This window comes from Staurois parvus, unplaced genomic scaffold (genome assembly GCF_062004578.1).
Source record: "Staurois parvus isolate SC_StPar_1 unplaced genomic scaffold, SC_StPar_1.0 ptg000125l, whole genome shotgun sequence".
Lineage (NCBI taxonomy): Eukaryota > Metazoa > Chordata > Amphibia > Anura > Ranidae > Staurois > Staurois parvus.
In genome coordinates this window covers 207,450-225,722 of record NW_028317921.1, presented here as the reverse complement: position 1 = coordinate 225,722, position 18,273 = coordinate 207,450, and the positions used below count along the sequence as shown (strand labels likewise).

Below are 18,273 nucleotides of genomic sequence, written 5' to 3'. Positions count from 1 at the left end.
TAGCAGAAAAACACCCCCAAAGCAGAATGTTTCCACCACCATGTTTCACCGTTGGGATGGTGTTCTTGGAGTCATAGGCAGAATTCCTCCTCCTCCAAACACGGCGAGTTGAGTTGATGCCAAAGAGCAAGATTTTAGTCGATTTTACCCCCCTTATGTATTATACATGGAGATCCTATCCCCCCTTATGTATTATACATGGAGATCCTATCCCCCCTTATGTATTATACATGGAGATCATATCCCTCCTTAATGTCCTCTTCTCAGTAGAGAATAAATTCAGTTCCTCTAATCTTTCCTCATAGCTGAGCTCCTCCATGCCTCGTATCAGTTTGGTTGTCCTTCTTTTTACATTCTCCAGTTCCCCAATGTTCTTTTTGTGACTTGGTGCCCAAAACTGAACTGCATTTTCCAGATGAGGTCTTACTAATGATTTGTACAGGGGTACAAAAATAAAAAAATAGTGGGAGGTCTCCTTCAAAATCCATACCAGACCCTTACTCAAGTATGCAGCCTGGATGGGCAGGAAAGAGAGAGAGGCAATGAGTATGCCCCATTCCTGAACCATAACCAGGCCAAACTCCCTCAGCATTGGGAGGGTACCTTGCCATGGGACTCCCCTGGCAAGGCACCATGTCCCCATGTTAATGAGGACAAGGGCTTCAACCCACAATCCTGGCCCAGTGGTTGTGGGGGTCTTCAGAGGAATACTTATCAGAATCTGGAACCACCTTTAAAAGAGAGCCTCCCCCTCAGATATCTGCCCCCCCCCCCCATGAATGAAAAAGGGTTACGTAGTACCCATTATTTCTCATTCACAAAAAATGATATATAGTAAATAAATATACACTGTAGATAGAGTCCTTTATCAAAAAAGAAAAATGTATACAATAATGTATCCAAAAAAATAACTTTCTGAAAAAAAAAACAATGTTGCGCAATAATCCGCTCCTGGCGATACTCCGTTGCAGCTGACTGCTCCCCCGTTGACTGAAGAATGTAAACAAACTGGCCAGGGTGTTGGCTGATGTCATTGACCAAATACTGACATGACCATATTTGCTTAATTATGTCATCCAGGATGCCCACCCACCAGTTTGTGATAAATGTTAAACAAGATGGCGGACGGGAAATCATCCATTTACTGGCAGTAGTTAGAGTATATCCTCACGAAATTCTTTCTGGCTGCAGCAACTTTGGCCATTTAGGTTGCCTGTTCAACAAACCTTGCTCAGCTAGGCTCATCCTTAGTTCCAACTCTAACATGTTTCAGTATACACTGTAGATGAGGATGAACGCCGCTCAAAGCAATTCCCAGGAGTCAGAGAGGAACCGTGACCACGCCCCCTATGGGTGGGGTGAAATGCATAAGAGGGCGTGGCCAGAGTGGCAGCTCAGGCAATCTCACTACATCCTGATCCTCTCTGACTCCTAGGGATCGGTTTGATCGGCGTTCATCCTCATCTACATTGTCAAGTTTCTGGAATTACTCCATGCGCTGCTCCCATCTTCTTTTCTCTGCCGGCGGGGTGATTTTTATCTGCTGTCAGCCTTGAGCAGCGCCAGAAGCGTGTCTAAGGTTCCAATATACCATAAAAATTGTTGTGATTCAATTCATGTGTTTGATGAATGGAAAGAAAAATCAGTTTATCATACTAAAGAAATTCCTTCCTTAATTGTTTCACTAAATAAAGCTCCCAGAACCTCAAAACCAAAGACGGCTAAGCCACCTGGAAAGAAGATAATGAATGTGAAGCCAATGGCATGGACAAATGTTGGTGTTGGGCCAAGTTCTAAACCCACAAAGAAGAGAACAAACAAAGTACAAGCCAATGTTGCCTTTCCCGGAACTTCACAAAACACTGGACAGACTACAACCAAACAGAGAGCAGCCAAACGAAAACCAGACCAACCAAACCAAGGTATTCTACCATTTGTCAACATCGCTTATTGACTAGTGCTCGACTGGGACCAAACATTAGCCTGGTATGAGCTGCTCCATTTTGGTTCCCCTTTTTGGTTAGAGATATTTGATCCTAATAATGTCAGATTCCAGTTGAACCTTCCAGTCAGTGGTGTATTTAGGTTTTGTGTTGCACAAACACAAAAATCATCTGCCCCCACGGACACAGACTAACACAACCCTCCCTTCCCCCTCCCACAGAGAGCCTGACATTGACTAACAAAACCCCTGCCCCCCACCCAGGAGAGCCTTCCACTACAACCCCCTCCTCCCCCCAGTGATAGAGAGACACTCATCTTCACAGCTCCGGAAATCCCAGGAACGAGATTCAGGCTCTACATACACCATCAAGCAGCTCGCAGCCTCCCACCTGGCTCCCATGGTGCACTTGTCCCTTCTTTCATCCCTTCTTCTGGGAGAGGTGCTGCCCCCCTGAAAAATGCCGCCCTAGGCAAGTGCCTTGTTTGCCTTGTGGTAAATACGCCCTTGCTTCCAGTGACACCAGAGCTGGTCCCTATTGGGTATAAACTATGATGATCAGAGTCCACACCACACTAAACTGATGATCTCCTATATATTGTAGTATGCCAAGAAGGAAATTTTGTGCTAATGGCCCTTTCCTTCCCGCCGTGTCGTCCTGGGAGTCATTGACCAGTGACACCAGAGCTGGCCCCTAGTGGGTATAAATGACAGTGATCAGTGTCCACACCACACTAAACTGCTGATCTCCTATCTGTTGTAGTACGCCAAGAAGGAAATCTTGCGCTAATGGCCATTTCCTTCCCATTGTGTCATCCTGGGAGTTATTGACCAGTGACACCAGAGCTGGCCCCTATTGGGTATATATGATGATGATCAGAGTCCACACCACAGTAAACTGATGATCTCCTATCTATTGTAGTATGCCAAGAAGGAAATTTTGTGCAAATGGCCCTTTCCTTCTCGCCATGTCGTCCTGGGAGTCATTGACCAGTGACACCAGAGCTGGCCCTTATTGGGTATAAATGATGATGATCAGAGTCCACACCACACTAAACTGCTGATCTCCTATCCAGGGGCGGACTGACAACTCATGGGGCCCCCCAGGTAATAGGGGATCATGGGGCCCCAGTGTCCTTGCTCACACTCAAATCAAACCCAAAAAAGCCTATAAAAAGTTACCAGGGGAATTTCATGGGGCCCCCTACTGACCCTGGGCCCTCGGGGAGTGCCCAAGTGCTTGAATGGTCAGTCTGCCCCTGCTCCTATCTATTGTAGCATGCCAAGAAGGAAATGTTGTGCTAATGGCCCTTTCTTTCCCGCCGTGTCGTCCTGGGAGTCATTGACCAGTGACACCAGAGCTGGCCCCTAGTGGGTATATATGATGATGATCAGAGTCCACACCACACTAAACTGATGATTTCCTATCTTTTGTAGTACGCCAAGAAGGAAATTTTGTGCTAATGGCCATTTTCTTCCCGTTGTGTCATCCTGGGAGTTATTGGTCAATGCTGCTTTTCTGATGTAGAAGCTGACCTATCTCATTCGTGGCTTCCCTTAGAAGTACGATAAGGCCTGGCTTCCCTGGATATCTCAGTAGGCATCTGTGATTTGAGAGGCCTGGTTTCCCATCTGGGTGGATACTACATGGTATTATGTACAGGGGCGGACTGACCATTTGGGAACTCGGGCACTGCCCGAGGGCCTGGGGTCAGTAGGGGGCCCCATGAGATGCCCTTGGTACCTTTCATAGGCTTTTTTGGGTGTGGTTTGAATGTGGGTGAGGACACAGGGTCCCCATGATCCCCTATTGCCCAGGGGCCCCAAGAGTTGTCAGTCCGCCCCTGATTATGTACCCTCTCCCTCTTTCATCTTCCCATACTTTATGCTGAATCCCTCACCCCCTCATCCCCCTCCAATTGTGTCATACAATAATTTGGATACAGTGGTTTACCTACCCTCTGAGGTATGTGCACCTGCCTTGTATTCCGTATTATTAGATTCCATTTCCCATGCCAAAATGTTCTTTTTGACATTGTAATGTTCTGCTTTTATATTTCTATTAAATCTGTCCTGCATGGAAAAAAGAAATGAGCCTGGTACATTCTACATACCAGCCTAGATACAGTATATCACCAGAACCAAACGTTCCAATACTAAACAGAATGGAGAGCGTACAACCCAGTAGTGAGACAAGGTCTATCAGAACCTAAGGTCCAAAGGCCAAAGTGTGGTGCCCATGAGATGTGAACTATCCTAGTATCACAGGTTGCAGATCCTGCCAGTTTTGTGTCCACCCTCTGCTTAAAAGCCCAAAGTGGCCGTCTTTTTTGCCTACCCCTTGGCCCTGCCCTGCTTACACCACCACAATAATAAAGTGGACCATCACCCAAAAGGGGAAGTTCCATTTTACGTCCTGCTCCCACCCTCCTCTACCATATTTGGCATATCATTTTTTGGGGGGAGTGGGGAACCTAGTTTTGACAGGTACTTCTGCTCAAATAGCCTCCTTCCCCCTCCCTCTCCGAAGTCATCTGGGACATGTCACAGGTCCCAGAAGACTGTGGAACCATGCAATGTGGGCAACTGTGTCAGGGTCCTGTCCATCGGCAGAAGTTCTGGAAGATCTGGCATTTCTGCCAGTACTCTGCATGGCCGCAGAAGTACACATTAGCCTCAGTTTGATGCCAGACTGCCTTTATAAGGAGGCTCATCACTTCCTCAAGTTGCTGGATGATCTCTAGCTCCCCGTGCCCTGTTCCTGTGATTTTGACCCGTGATTTCCTGTTACTGACTCGGCTTGCTCCTGGACCTGTCTACTCAGCCTTACCCCTGAGCTGACTTCGGCTTGGCTTACGGATACTCTTTCTCTGACTCCTCTGTGTATGACCTCAGCTATCCCATCTGACTACGTCTGCTCTGATTCCCACCTGGTACCTGACCTTGGCTTGAACCGACTACCCAGTAAACATCTAAATCCCGGAAGGGCTTGCATACCTCGCACAGGCGCCCCCTGTCTGCAGACCTATCTCCGTGCACCAGCTGTGCTTCTGAGAGGCGACCTGTGCAACTTTGGGCCTGACTCCCGCTATCCCACTCTCAGGGGAGTCCGGAACTTAGCCGCAAGGGAAGCCCTCTCTCCATTGGCCTCCACCACCAGGTACCTGATAAACTGGCTGTGCTGCCCCCGTTAGGATGCTGGTGCTGGGAACCCGAAGGCTAGTGAAGGACTTGCTCATGGCACTGGATCACTGGACAGGTAGGATTTGTAGCTGCTGACTTCATTTTTTTGTTTCCAGAGTGGAGAACTGCTTTAATGTGAACCTTTATTATTTGATGCATAGTTTGCCACTTTGGAAATTGTTATTGTCTCTAGTTGTATGCGTCATGTCAGGACAGAATGTATTCAGCAACTGTGTGCAAGTATAACATTACAGGTTCCAAATGTCATCTGTTACATAGTTACATCTGTTGAACTTTTCTTACCAGCCGCTCCAAGCAACAAGAAAATGAGATTCAACATACCTGGGCCAGGTAAGGGAAAGGTTGGAGGTAGTTTGTCACTAAAAGCCTGCTGTCTGTAGTATGAGCCCTTCAGGGCTACAAATGAAGTCTTTGCTATTTCAGTAAATCCTCATTTTCTTCAATGGAATTTAACCGCTTCCATACCTGGCCAATTCCGGCATTTCTCTCCTACATGTAAAAATCATTATTTGTTTTACTAGAAAAATAATCAGAACCCCCAAACATTATATATATTTTTTTTCTAGCAGAGACCCTAGAGCAGTGGTCTCCAAACTGTGGCTCGGGGGGGCTGGATGTGGCCCTTTGCCTGCCTTTATCTGGCCCTTGGGGCACTATTCCTCTCACTGCCACAAATGATGTGGCACCATTTCTCCAACTAATACTAGCAGTGGGGGACTATCCCTCCCACTAGAACCAATGAGGGGGCACTATTCCTCCAACTATACCCAACAAGGGGGCATTATTCCTCCCACTAGAACTAATGATGGGGCACTATTCCACCCACTAGAACCAATGATGGGGCACTATTCCTCCCACTGACACCAATGATGGGGCACTATTCCTACCACTGATGCCAATGATGGGGCACTATTCCTACCACTGATACCAATGATGGGACACTATTCCTCCCACTGACACCAATGATGGGGCACTATTCCTCCCACTGATACCAATGATGGGGCACTATTCCTCCCACTGACACCAATGATGGGGCACTATTCCTCCCACTGACACCAATGATGGGACACTATTCCTCCCACTGTCACCAATGATGGGGCACTATTCCTCCCACTAACACCAATGATGGGGCACTATTCCTCCCACTAATACCAATGATGGGGCACTATTCCTCCACTGATACCAATGATGGGACACTATTCCTCCCACTGATACCAATGATGGTACACTATTCCTCCCACTGATACCAATGATGGGGCACTATTCCTCCCACTGATACCAATGATGGGGCACTATTCCTCCCACTGACACCAATGATAGGGCACCATTCCTTCCACTGACACCAATGATGGGACACTATTCCTCCCACTGATACCAATGATGGGGCACTATTCCTCCCACTGACACCAATGATGGGGCACTATAGCTGTAGCTGGAGGCATCATCCAGATGCGGACTGACCATTTGGGAACTCGGGCACTGCCCGAGGGCCTGGGGTCAGTAGGGGGCCCCATGAGATGCCCTTGGTACCTTTCATAGGCTTTTTGGGGTGTGGTTTGAATGTGGGTGAGGACACAGGGGCCCCATGAGCCCCAAGAGTTGTGAGTCCGCCCCTGATTATGTACCCTCTCCCTCTTTCATCTTCCCATACTTTATGCTGAATCCCTCACCCCCTTATCCCCCTCCAATTGTGTCAAACAATAATTTGGATACAGTGGTTTACCTACCCTCTGAGGTATGTGCACCTGCCTTGTATTCCGTATTATTAGATTCCATTTCCCATACCAAAATGTTCTTTTTGACATTGTAATGTACTGCTTTTATATTTCTATTAAATCTGTCCTGCATGGAAAAAAGAAATGAGCCTGGTACATTCTACATATCAGTCTAGATACAGTATATCACCAGAACCAAACGTTCCAAGACTAAACAGAATGGAGAGCGTACAACCCAGCAGTGAGACAAGGTCTATCAGAACCTAAGGTCCAAAGGCCAAAGTGTGGCGCCCATGAGATGTGAACTATCCCAGCATCACAGGTTGCAGATCCTGCCAGTTTTGTGTCTACCCTCTGCTTAAAAGCCCAAAGTGGCTGTCTTTTTTGCCTACCCCTTGGCCCTGCCCTGCTTACACCACCACATTAATACTTAAAAGTGGACCATCATCCAAAAGGGGAAGTTCCGTTTTACGTCCTGCTCCCACCCTCCTCTACCATATTTGGCATATCATTTTTTGGGGGGAGTGGGGAACCTAGTTTTGACAGGTACTTCTGCTCAAATAGCCTCCTTCCCCCTCCCTCTCCGAAGTCATCTGGGACATGTCACAGGTCCCAGAAGACTGTGGAACCATGCAATGTGGGCAACTGTGTCAGGGTCCTGTCCATCGGCAGAAGTTCTGGAAGATCTGGCATTTCTGCCAGTACTCTGCATGGCCGCAGAAGTACACATTAGCCTCAGTTTGATGCCAGACTGCCTTTATAAGGAGGCTCATCACTTCCTCAAGTTGCTGGATGATCTCTAGCTCCCCGTGCCCTGTTCCTGTGATTTTGACCCGTGATTTCCTGTTACTGACTCGGCTTGCTCCTGGACCTGTCTAATCTGCCTTACCCCTGAGCTGACTTCGGCTTGGCTTACGGATACTCTTTCTCTGACTCCTCTGTGTATGACCTCGGCTATCATATCTGACTACGTCTGCTCTGATTCCCACCTGGTACCTGACCTTGGCTTGAACCGACTACCCAGTAAACATCTAAATCCCGGAAGGGCTTGCATACCACGTACAGGCGCCCCCTGTCTGTAGACCTATCTCCGTGCACCAGCTGTGCTTCTGAGTGGACCACCAACCAGCACTCCTACAGGCGACCTGTGCCACTTTGGGCCAGACTCCCGCTGTCCCACTCTCAGGGGAGTCCGGAACTTAGCCGCAAGGGAAGCCCTCTCTCCACTGGCCTCCATCACCAGGTACGTGATAAACTGGCTGTGCTGCCCCCGTTAGGATGCTGGTGCTGGGAACCCGAAGGCTAGTGAAGGACTTGCTCATGGCACTGTATCACCGGACAGGTAGGATTTGTAGCTGCTGACTTCATTTTTTGGTTTCCAGAGTGGAGAACTGCTTTAATGTGAACCTTTATTATTTGATGCATATTTTGCCACTTTGGAAATTGTTATTGTCTCTAGTTGTATGCGTCATGTCAGGGCAGAATGTATTCAGCAACTGTGTGCAAGTATAACATTACAGGTTCAAAATGTCATCTGTTACATAGTTACATCTGTTGAACTTTTCTTACCAGCTGCTCCAAGCAACAAGAAAATGAGATTCAACATACCTGGGCCAGGTAAGGGAAAGGTTGGAGGTGAAGGTAGTTTGTCACTAAAAGCCTGCTGTCCGTCATATGAGCCCTTCAGGGCTACAAATGAAGTCTTTGCTATTTCAGTAAATCCTCATTTTCTTCAATGGAAATTAACCGCTTCCATACCTGGCCAATTCCGGCATTTCTCTCCTACATGTAAAAATCATTATTTGTTTTACTAGAAAAATAATCAGAACCCCCAAACATTATATATTTTTTTTTTCTAGCAGAGACCCTAGAGCAGTGGTCTCCAAACTGTGGCTCGGGGGGCTGGATGTGGCCCTTTGCCTGCCTTTATCTGGCCCTTGGGGCACTATTCCTCTCACTGCCACAAATGATGTGTCACCATTTCTCCAACTAATACTAGCAGTGGGGCACTATTCCTCTGACTAAACCCAACAATGGGCACTATTCCTCCCACTAGAACCAATGATGGGGCACTATTCCTCCCACTGACACCAATGATGGGGCACTATTCCTCTCACTGCCACAAATGATGTGTCACCATTTCTCCAACTAATACTAGCAGTGGGGCACTATTCCTCCGACTAAGCCCAACAATGGGGCACTATTCCTCCCACTAGAACCAATGATGGGGCACTATTCCTCCCACTGACACCAATGTTGGGGCACTATTCCTCCCACTGACACCAATGATGGGGCACTATTCCTCCCACTGACACCAATGATGGGGCACTATTCCTCCCACTGACACCAATGATGGGGCACTATTCCTCCCACTGATACCAATGATGGGGCACTATTCCTCCCACTGATACCAATGATGGGACACTATTCCTCCCACTAGAACCAATGATGGGGCACTATTCCTCCCACTGATACCAATGATGGGGCACTATTCCTCCCACTGACACCAATGATGGGGCACTATTCCTCCCACTGACACCAATGATGGGACACTATTCCTCCCACTGACACCAATGATGGGGCACTATTCCTCCCACCGATATCAATGATGGGACACTATTCCTCCCACTGACACCAATGATGGGACACTATTCCTCTCACTGATACCAATGATGGGGCACTATTCCTCTCACTGACACCAATGATGGGGCACTATTCCTCTCACTGACACCAATGATGGAGTACTATTCCTCCCACTGACACCAATGATGGGGCACTATTCCTCCCACTGACACCAATGATGGGGCACTATATCTCCCACTGATACCAATGATGGGGCACTATTCCTCCCACTGACACCAATGATGGGGCAATATAGCTGTAGCTGGAGGCATCATCCAGATGCTGTATCTCCACTGAAACCCGAGGATGTCACATGATGTTCTATGGGCAGGAAGTGGTTAAAGGAAAATGTTTGAATTTTGGGACATTGCTTACAGCAGAAGTCTTCAAACTATGGCCAGTGGGCCACATCCCACCATCCCTGTGCTGAGTTCCTGGATCTGTACACCCGCTGTGCCCATTATGAGGGGTTTCCACCATCCCTGTGCTGAGTTCCTGGGTCTGTACCTCCGCTGTGCCCATTGTGAGGAGTTTCCACCATCCCTGTGCTGAGTTCCTGGGTCTGTACCTCCGCTGTGCCCATTGTGAGGAGTTTCCACCATCCCTGTGCTGAGTTCCTGGGTCTGTACACTTGCTGTGCCCGTTATGAAATCCAATAAATGAAAGGGGTGGGCCAGGGACAGTCAGGCTGAGGAGGAATGTTCTAGATGATGGATGCCCTCCAGCCAGGAAATGAGGCGGAGCTCTATTTGACTGGCTGTAGCTTCTAATGCACATTGTGAGAAGCTCACAGTGTGTAGTGAAACCGGAGTAAGCCATTTCAGTCCAGGAGAGGAGCCGGTACACCTGTGCAAGACTGAAGGGGAGGAGCAGGTACACCTGTGCAAGACTGAAGGGGAGGAGCAGGTACACCTGTGCAAGACTGAAGGGGAGGAGGCGGTACACCTGTGCAAGACTGAAGGGGAGGAGCCAGTACAACTGTGCAAGACTGAAGGGGAGGAGCTGGTACACCTGTGCAAGACTGAAGGGGAGGAGCCAGTACAACTGTGCAAGACTGAAGGGGAGGAGCCGGTACACCTGTGCAAGACTGAAGGGGAGGAGCCAGTACAACTGTGCAAGACTGAAGGGGAGGAGCCGGTACAACTGTGCAAGACTGAAGGGGAGGAGCCAGTACAACTGTGCAAGACTGAAGGGGAGGAGCCGGTACAACTGTGCAAGACTGAAGGGGAGGAGCCAGTACAACTGTGCAAGACTGAAGGGGAGGAGCCAGTACACCTGTGCAAGACTGTAGGGGAGGAGCCGGTACACCTGTGCAAGACTGTAGGGGAGGAGCTGATACACCTGTGCAAGACTGAAGGGGAGGAGCAGGTACACCTGTGCAAGACTGTAGGGGAGGAGCAGGTACACCTGTGCAAGACTGAAGGGGAGGAGCCTATACACCTGTGCAAGACTGTAGGGGAAGGTTGGAGTTCAGTCTGAACTATGATATGTTTGGAGAATCCCTTTTATAACTAAAGAGGAAGCTGTATGAATTGTTAGAACCATGTCTATATTGAAGTCTTCTTTTTCCTCCAACAGAGGTGCCACGCTTTCAGGAGAAACGCAACGTAAATATCAACGTGGTCCACGCTGTTCAACCCAACCCACATCCCTTCCAGAACACATCGCCTGTCCAGGTACATCACCATCACTACCAAAGTAAGCCAAATTGTGTGACTCTACTAATAAATCTTTCACAAAATCCCGACAGCTCACAATGATCCTCTTATCATACACCTCCAATTCCTAATCTTACCTCTTCTAGATATTTCTCCTCCCAGTTTCAGTCCCAACACCACAAAGTGAAGTGGTATAGGCACTGAAAATGAGAAGAGAGAGGAGGAGTGGACATCTCGTGGACGTGACACTAAACACTCACTGTTTAATAACATTGTCCCTGACTCCCTTCTATTTCTCTGTATGGGCGATGGGACTGTAAATAATTTCATTTAAAAAAAAAACATCTAAGTACCTTTTTCCTAATCAATATACAGCTGTCACATGACCCAGCTCTCTCCCGGCCTGTCTGCAGGGAAACAGTGGCAGGAGGATCTTCTAGTCCTCTGCTGCTGGTCACATGTTAAAAATAAGAAACAAAAAAAGCCTTTGGAATAAAGAGTAAAAATAAATAAATATTATTATTATTATTATTATTATACAGGATTTATATGGCGCCAACAGTTTTGCTCAATATAAAGGGAGACAATACAGCAACAATACAGTTCAATACAGGAGGGATAGGAGGGCCCTGATCCTGAGAGCTTACAATCTAATATCATTAAACTGTTTTAAATTGTCATACAAATATATATATTTAAAATCAAATCTTTATTATTTTGTGGAACAAAACATGGTGTGGGCGGATGTCTGCCAGTCACAGGCTGTGTCACGCCCCTCCAACCTCTGTCTTAGAGTAAGAGGGAAGTGAAACCTCCGTCAATCAAGATGTAACATCTCACTCCCATTGTGTTTGACTGGTTAGTGGGCATGGAGAAAGAAGGAGGGAGTTGGCTGTCATTTACCGCCCACATGTGTGACTTTATAGCCACATGGGCTGCTCAGATGTGATAGAGAGGATACTCAGCATAGAAACTCACTGAAAACATAGTGAATTGTCCCTGTTCTATCAGTTCTATTATGAAGTCATGCGGTATTTTAGGAGTGAGACATTCATTCATGTTTCACCTGGCAAAGGGGTTTCCCACTGACAGCTGAATGCAAAAAAAAATTCCGGCATTGCCCATCAATTTTTTTTTTTTTTAAAGCGTGGGGTTTCCACCTCCATATCAAGCCTTTCAGGGCTGTTATGGATTTTGAGGGTAACTCCCATGCCAACATTTTTTAAAAAATGTGATGGGGCTCCCCCCAAAATCCATACCAGACCTTTATTCGAGTATGCAGCCTGGTACGTCAGGAAAGGGAGGGGGACAAGCAAGCACCTCCCCTCTCCTGAACCCTACCAGGCCACATGCCCTCAACATAGGGGGTGCTTTGGAGCACTTTGTCCTCATGTTAATGGGGAACGCCTGCTGAACACCCTTACCATTTGTGTGTTCTCTGAAGACATGAACGGCCGATGTTTGAGTTGAACTCGTGTTCAACATGAATATAAAGCCCAACACTAACCAAGGCAAGGACTGAGAAATTGGTAGTGGGTCTACTTTTATCTATGCTAAATAATGACAGCTGAACTTTGACTACTACTACTTATCGAACATAATATATATACTGTGTATGTAACATATTGTAATCTTTATAACAGAAAGGGAAGACTTCCAAAATCAAGAAGGAACAAGACCCAAAGGTATGATATAAACATTGAAGTGTCAATACACATTATAGAGCCAAAGGTTTGTTGACACCCCAACCATTGCACTTCTAGGATCTTGATGGACATCCCTTCCCATAAGCCATGGGAAGGTTTGTTGATGATATGAAGTTGTCCGTCTCCTGCCCATTTTGACCCTCTAACAGCCTACTCCCTTTTCTGACCCACATGGAAGAAAAATATATTTGAAATATATTTTAAAAATATTCTTCCCAAATATATTGACATATTTGAAATGCTACAATTTTGGCCGTATTCAATATATTTAAAAAAAATAAAATATATATATATACATATATATATATATATATATATATATATATGTGTATATATACTGTGTGTGGGTGGGTGTGTGTGTGTATATGTGTATATATATATATATATATATACTGCATGTTTTTATTACAGAATATATGAAAAATATTTTTACAATTACGTTTCAAATATACTGTATGTGTTTAAAAATACAAATCTACATTTTTGGAATGCATTTACAAATATATGTAAAAATGATGTTTTTATATGTTTAAAAATATTTTTCATATAATATTTTCTTCAAACATATAAAAAAGTCATTTTTACATATATTTGTAAATGCATTCCAAAAGTGTAGATTTGTATTTTTATAATAAATCTCTTACTATCACGGTAATGCATGAGGAGAGTGCGCCCTGTTTTGTTCCTTTTCTGCTAGTACTAATATTCCCCAATAGATAGATCGGGGAGAGCAGATACAGTGAATGCAGGACCAAATTAAAAAAGAAAAAAGCGCCACTTACAAAAAACACCAAAGTGTCAGCAGCATATCCCACCCAAAATAAATTTTGGCAACAATAATCCAAATTAAAAGGTATGCGCTAATAACAAACTTATACAAAAGTGTATATCATCATCCAAAAAACATTAGTGTTTTAAATAAATTATAGTGTCCAAACATAAATTAGTGTCCAAAAAATATATATATCTTCAGTGACTTGAACCAATTGTGAGAAATCCACCACCAAAGGAGATTAAATAAACTCACCAGAGCTAATGGCTGGTCAGATTATAAACCAGCAGCAGCGCTTGTGCTCTGGGAGCAATGACCCCGATGTCCACATAGATATGGTGATGTTTCAGATACTTCCAGATAATAATAATCACAGACAAACAACTTTGCAGTCCAAGCTCTTATGATGAACTTCTCCACTCTTTCTCATACCTCCATGAGAGCATGCAGTACACTCAGGGACAAAAAAGAGGACATAATGGTGCAATACGTTTTTTTCATTTATCTCTTTAATAAAAAAGGTATAAGGAAACTCACAAACAAGGTGTCCAACAGACACCAGCTTCAATCGCAAAAAAGGGTTGAGATACAGTTACCGCTCACCGCGGATCTCTCCCATACAGCACAGACCAGCAAGGCTCTCTAACGTCCACATCAAATAGGCTACGCCCGACCGGTTTCATCACACCGACGTCATCAAAGGGACCCAGAGATGAGATATTACAATCCCAATTACAGGGGATGGAATCAAAGAGGTACATATGGTATGAAAAACAATGGAGGAGGTATAGAGGAAAAAGAGGAGGTAAACGAAAACGAAAAGAAAAGGAAAAGAGATCTATAGGCACTGGAATTTTTAATTTAAGTGATGTTTGTCTTACTGAAAAAGAGTTAAAAGTTTTAGATTTAGGGCTAAAATATATACCCAGAAAAAATGTAAGTAAATTCGATGTTTTTATCGATCTGCAAAAGTTCGTTAGAAAGTTGAATATAAAAACATTTTTTGAGAAAAATAAAGATAATAAGAAAGAAGGGATCAGTAAAGTACCTGCAAAGGTCTACATGCATAGTAATCTGAAGAATTCTTCTACGTTTAATCCCAAAAATACAGGGAATGAATATTTCGATGTTTTTAAAAAAATGGTTGAGACTGAAATTAAAGATATGAACCTTAAAAAGAGATATTATACTTCAAAAGAACTCAGAGAAGGTATTAATGATTTAGAAAAAAGAAAAGAGATTGTTATTAGAGGGGCTGATAAGGGTGGTAGCATTGTTATCTTAAATAAAAAAGATTATGAACTTGAGATGGATAGATTGCTTAAAGTTGAAGATACATATAAAATTCTTGCATCAAACCCTACTAAAAGATTGAAGGGTGAATTAAAACTGCTGATTAATAAAGGTAAAGACTTAGGAGTCTTAAACGAGAAAGAGGCGAGATATTTATGTATTAATAATCCAAGAATTCCTACTATATACTACCTACCCAAATTACATAAAAATAAAAAAACACCCCCTGGTAGACCCATTGTGAGTGGGATTAATTCTATTTTCTCTCGAGTCGGAGAATACATAGATTCATTTTTACAACCGATAGTGGAGAACAATCGTTCCTTTTTAAGGGATAGTGGAGAACTTATTGGTATTTTGGCGAGTTTAGAGAATATTGAAGGTTGCTACTTGGTCACTATTGATGTTGAGTCCTTATATACCAGCATTAAACAAGATGATGGTTTGAAAGCAGTTAAATGGGCATTGAAACATAAATCACATATTAAAAGAACTCAAAGAGCATTTATTTGTGAATTACTAGAATTTGTGATGTCGAATAACTTCTTCTGGTATAATAATACTTTTTTTCAGCAATGTAGGGGCGTTGCTATGGGTGCTAAGTATGCTCCCAGTGTAGCTAATATCGTTATGGATAAATGGGAAGAAGAATGTATATTTGAAAAATGGCCACAGGTGGCGCTGTATAGGCGCTACATAGACGATATTATAGTAATTTGGAGGGGTTCTGAAATAGATCTTGAAGGATTTTCAAACTATATTAATAAAAACCGTTATGGGTTGAAGTTTACTGTTACTAAAGATTTTGAAAAGGTTAATTTTTTGGATTTGATCTTATATAAATATGATGGACAGATTTATACTAAAACTTTTTTTAAAGATATTGATAAAAATAGCTATATCCCGGTTTCAAGTGGACATCATCCTAAATGGCTATATAATACCCCAAGAAGTCAGTTTACAAGAATTAAAAGGAATTGCAGTTTAAGGAAAGATTTTGTTGATCAAACTGATGTATTGATCGATCAGTTTATTGAGAAAGGATATAAAAAACCTTTTTTTGTCAACAGAAAGGGAAATGATTGATAAAAAGGATAGAAGTACTTTTCTGTCTAATAGAAAGATAAAGAATAACAACTTTGATATGGCTTTTATTACCAACTTTAATAATCAGTATACAGAGATTGAGGGTATTTTCAAGAAATATTGGCCGATTTTGTTAAAAGATGAGGTATTGAAAAAGATCATCCCAAAAAAACCTAAATTTATTTATAAGAAAAATCGATCTATAAGGACGAAATTAGTGCATAATGTTTTAGATCCACCAAAAGAGGTGGATTTTTTTCCCGATTTGAAGGGATTTGTTCATTGTAACAGGTGTAAAGCATGTAGAACGATAAATAGATCGAATAAAATAAAGAGGAAGAAATTTATTTCAAATATAACTAAGAAAGAATATAAGATCGAACAACTTATTTCGTGTAATTCCTCTCACGTGATTTATGTTTTGGAATGCCCGTGTCATTTTCAGTACGTTGGCAGAACAGGGAGACAGTTGAAGACTAGGATAAATGAACATTTGAACAATATAAAGAGAGGGTTTGACAAACATAGTGTTTCAAGACATTTTAAATTATACACAATAGTGATCCGAGTTTAGCGACATTTTATGGAATTGAGAGAGTAAAAAGTCATTGGAGGGGTTCAGATCTGATTAAAGAAATATCAAAAAAGGAGACTTTTTGGATATATGAATTGGAGTCTTTAGTACCAAGAGGTTTAAACATAGATATTGATTTAAATTGTTTTTTGACTAATTTTTAAGATAAATATTTTAAAATATTGATTACATGTAGTGATCGTTATATATAGTTTATTTTAATTTGGTTTATATTTTTATAAAAAAAAATTTAAAATTTTTTTGTGTATGAGAAGAGTTGTGCTTTAAGTTCTGTGCATGGCCCTTTAAGGGTTTTTCTGTGGTTTGAAGAGCCATGCACAGGATGGTATATATTGCTTTTCTGCATATATTTATGTTTTTATATTTATATTTTTTTGTGGGTGATTTTGAAGGAGAACGGTATTGTGCTGATTCAAACCTGCAGGGTATATATATTTAGCTTTTTTGTTTATATAATAGAGTATATGTATAATTAAATTGGGAAACACCTGTTCTAGCCGGCGTGATTAAGGAGACTAGGAACGCAGTGATTGGCTGGGTGTTAAAACTATGTAGATGAAGAGTGGTATTTATAAGAGCTGTCTGACGTTCCCATCTGTACCGCCCCTTGATGACGTCGGTGTGACGAAACCGGTCGGGCGTAGCCTACTTGATGTGGACGTTAGAGAGCCTTGCTGGTCTGTGCTGTATGGGAGAGATCTGCGGTGAGCGTTAACTGTATCTCAACCCTTTTTTGCGATTGAAGCTGGTGTCTGTTGGACACCTTGTTTGTGAGTTTCCTTATACCTTTTTTATTAAAGAGATAAATGAAAAAAACGTATTGCACCATTATGTTCTCTTTTTTGTCCCTGAGTGTACTGCATGCTCTCATGGAGGTATGAGAGAGTGGAGAAGTTCATCATAAGAGCTTGGGCTGCAAAGTTGTTTGGCTGTGATTATTATCTGGAAGTATCTGAAACATCACCATATCTATTTGGACATCGGGGTCATTGCTCCCAGAGCACAAGCGCTGCTGCTGGTTTATAATCTGACCAGCCAATAGCTCTGGTGAGTTTATTTAATCTCCTTTGGTGGTGGATTTCTCACAATTGGTTCAAGTCACTGAAGATATATATACTTTTTGGACACTAATTTATGTTTGGACACTATAATTTATTTAAAACACTAATGTTTTTTGGATGATGATATACACTTTTGTATAAGTTTGTTATTAGCGCATACCTTTTAATTTGGACAGTGAATGCAGGGTCTGGGGAGAGCGGATATAGTGAATGCAGGGTCCGGGGAGAGTGGATATAGTGAATGCGGGGTCCGGGGGGAGCGGATATAGTGAATGCAGGGTCCGGGGAGACCGGATATAGTGAATGCAGGGTCCGGGGAGAGCAGATATTATGAATGCAGGGTCCGGGGAGAGCAGATATAGTGAATGCAGGGTCTGGGGAGAGCAGATATAGTGAATGCAGGGTCCGGGGAGAGCAGATATAGTGAATGCGGGGTCCAGGGAGATCGGATATAGTGAATGCGGGGTCCGGGAAGAGTGGATATAGTGAATGCGGGGTCCGGGGAGATCGGATATAGTGAATGCGGGGTCCGGGGAGATCGGATATAGTGAATGCAGTGTCCGGGGAGAGCGGATATAGTGAATGCGGGGTCCGGGGAGATCGGATATATGGAATGCGG

The 18,273-nt window shown here is 43.6% G+C and overlaps 1 protein-coding gene across 4 annotated transcripts in view; it reads left to right on the top strand.

The window, feature by feature from the left end:
* LOC149467058 (uncharacterized) overlaps positions 1-18,273 on the top strand; it is a 34,434-nt gene that overhangs the window by 14,854 nt on the left and 1,307 nt on the right. For 2 of the 4 annotated variants that reach the window (XM_089672318.1, XM_089672320.1), the window contains exons 6-10: positions 1,695-1,922; positions 5,432-5,476; positions 8,434-8,478; positions 11,062-11,181; positions 12,785-12,826. In XM_089672318.1, the coding sequence (XP_089528444.1) occupies positions 1,695-1,922; positions 5,432-5,476; positions 8,434-8,478; positions 11,062-11,181; positions 12,785-12,826 (480 nt within the window). The remainder of the gene's footprint in view (positions 1-1,694; positions 1,923-5,431; positions 5,477-8,433; positions 8,479-11,061; positions 11,182-12,784; positions 12,827-18,273) is intronic. The other 2 variants (XM_089672322.1, XM_089672321.1) reach the window with 2 other exon arrangements.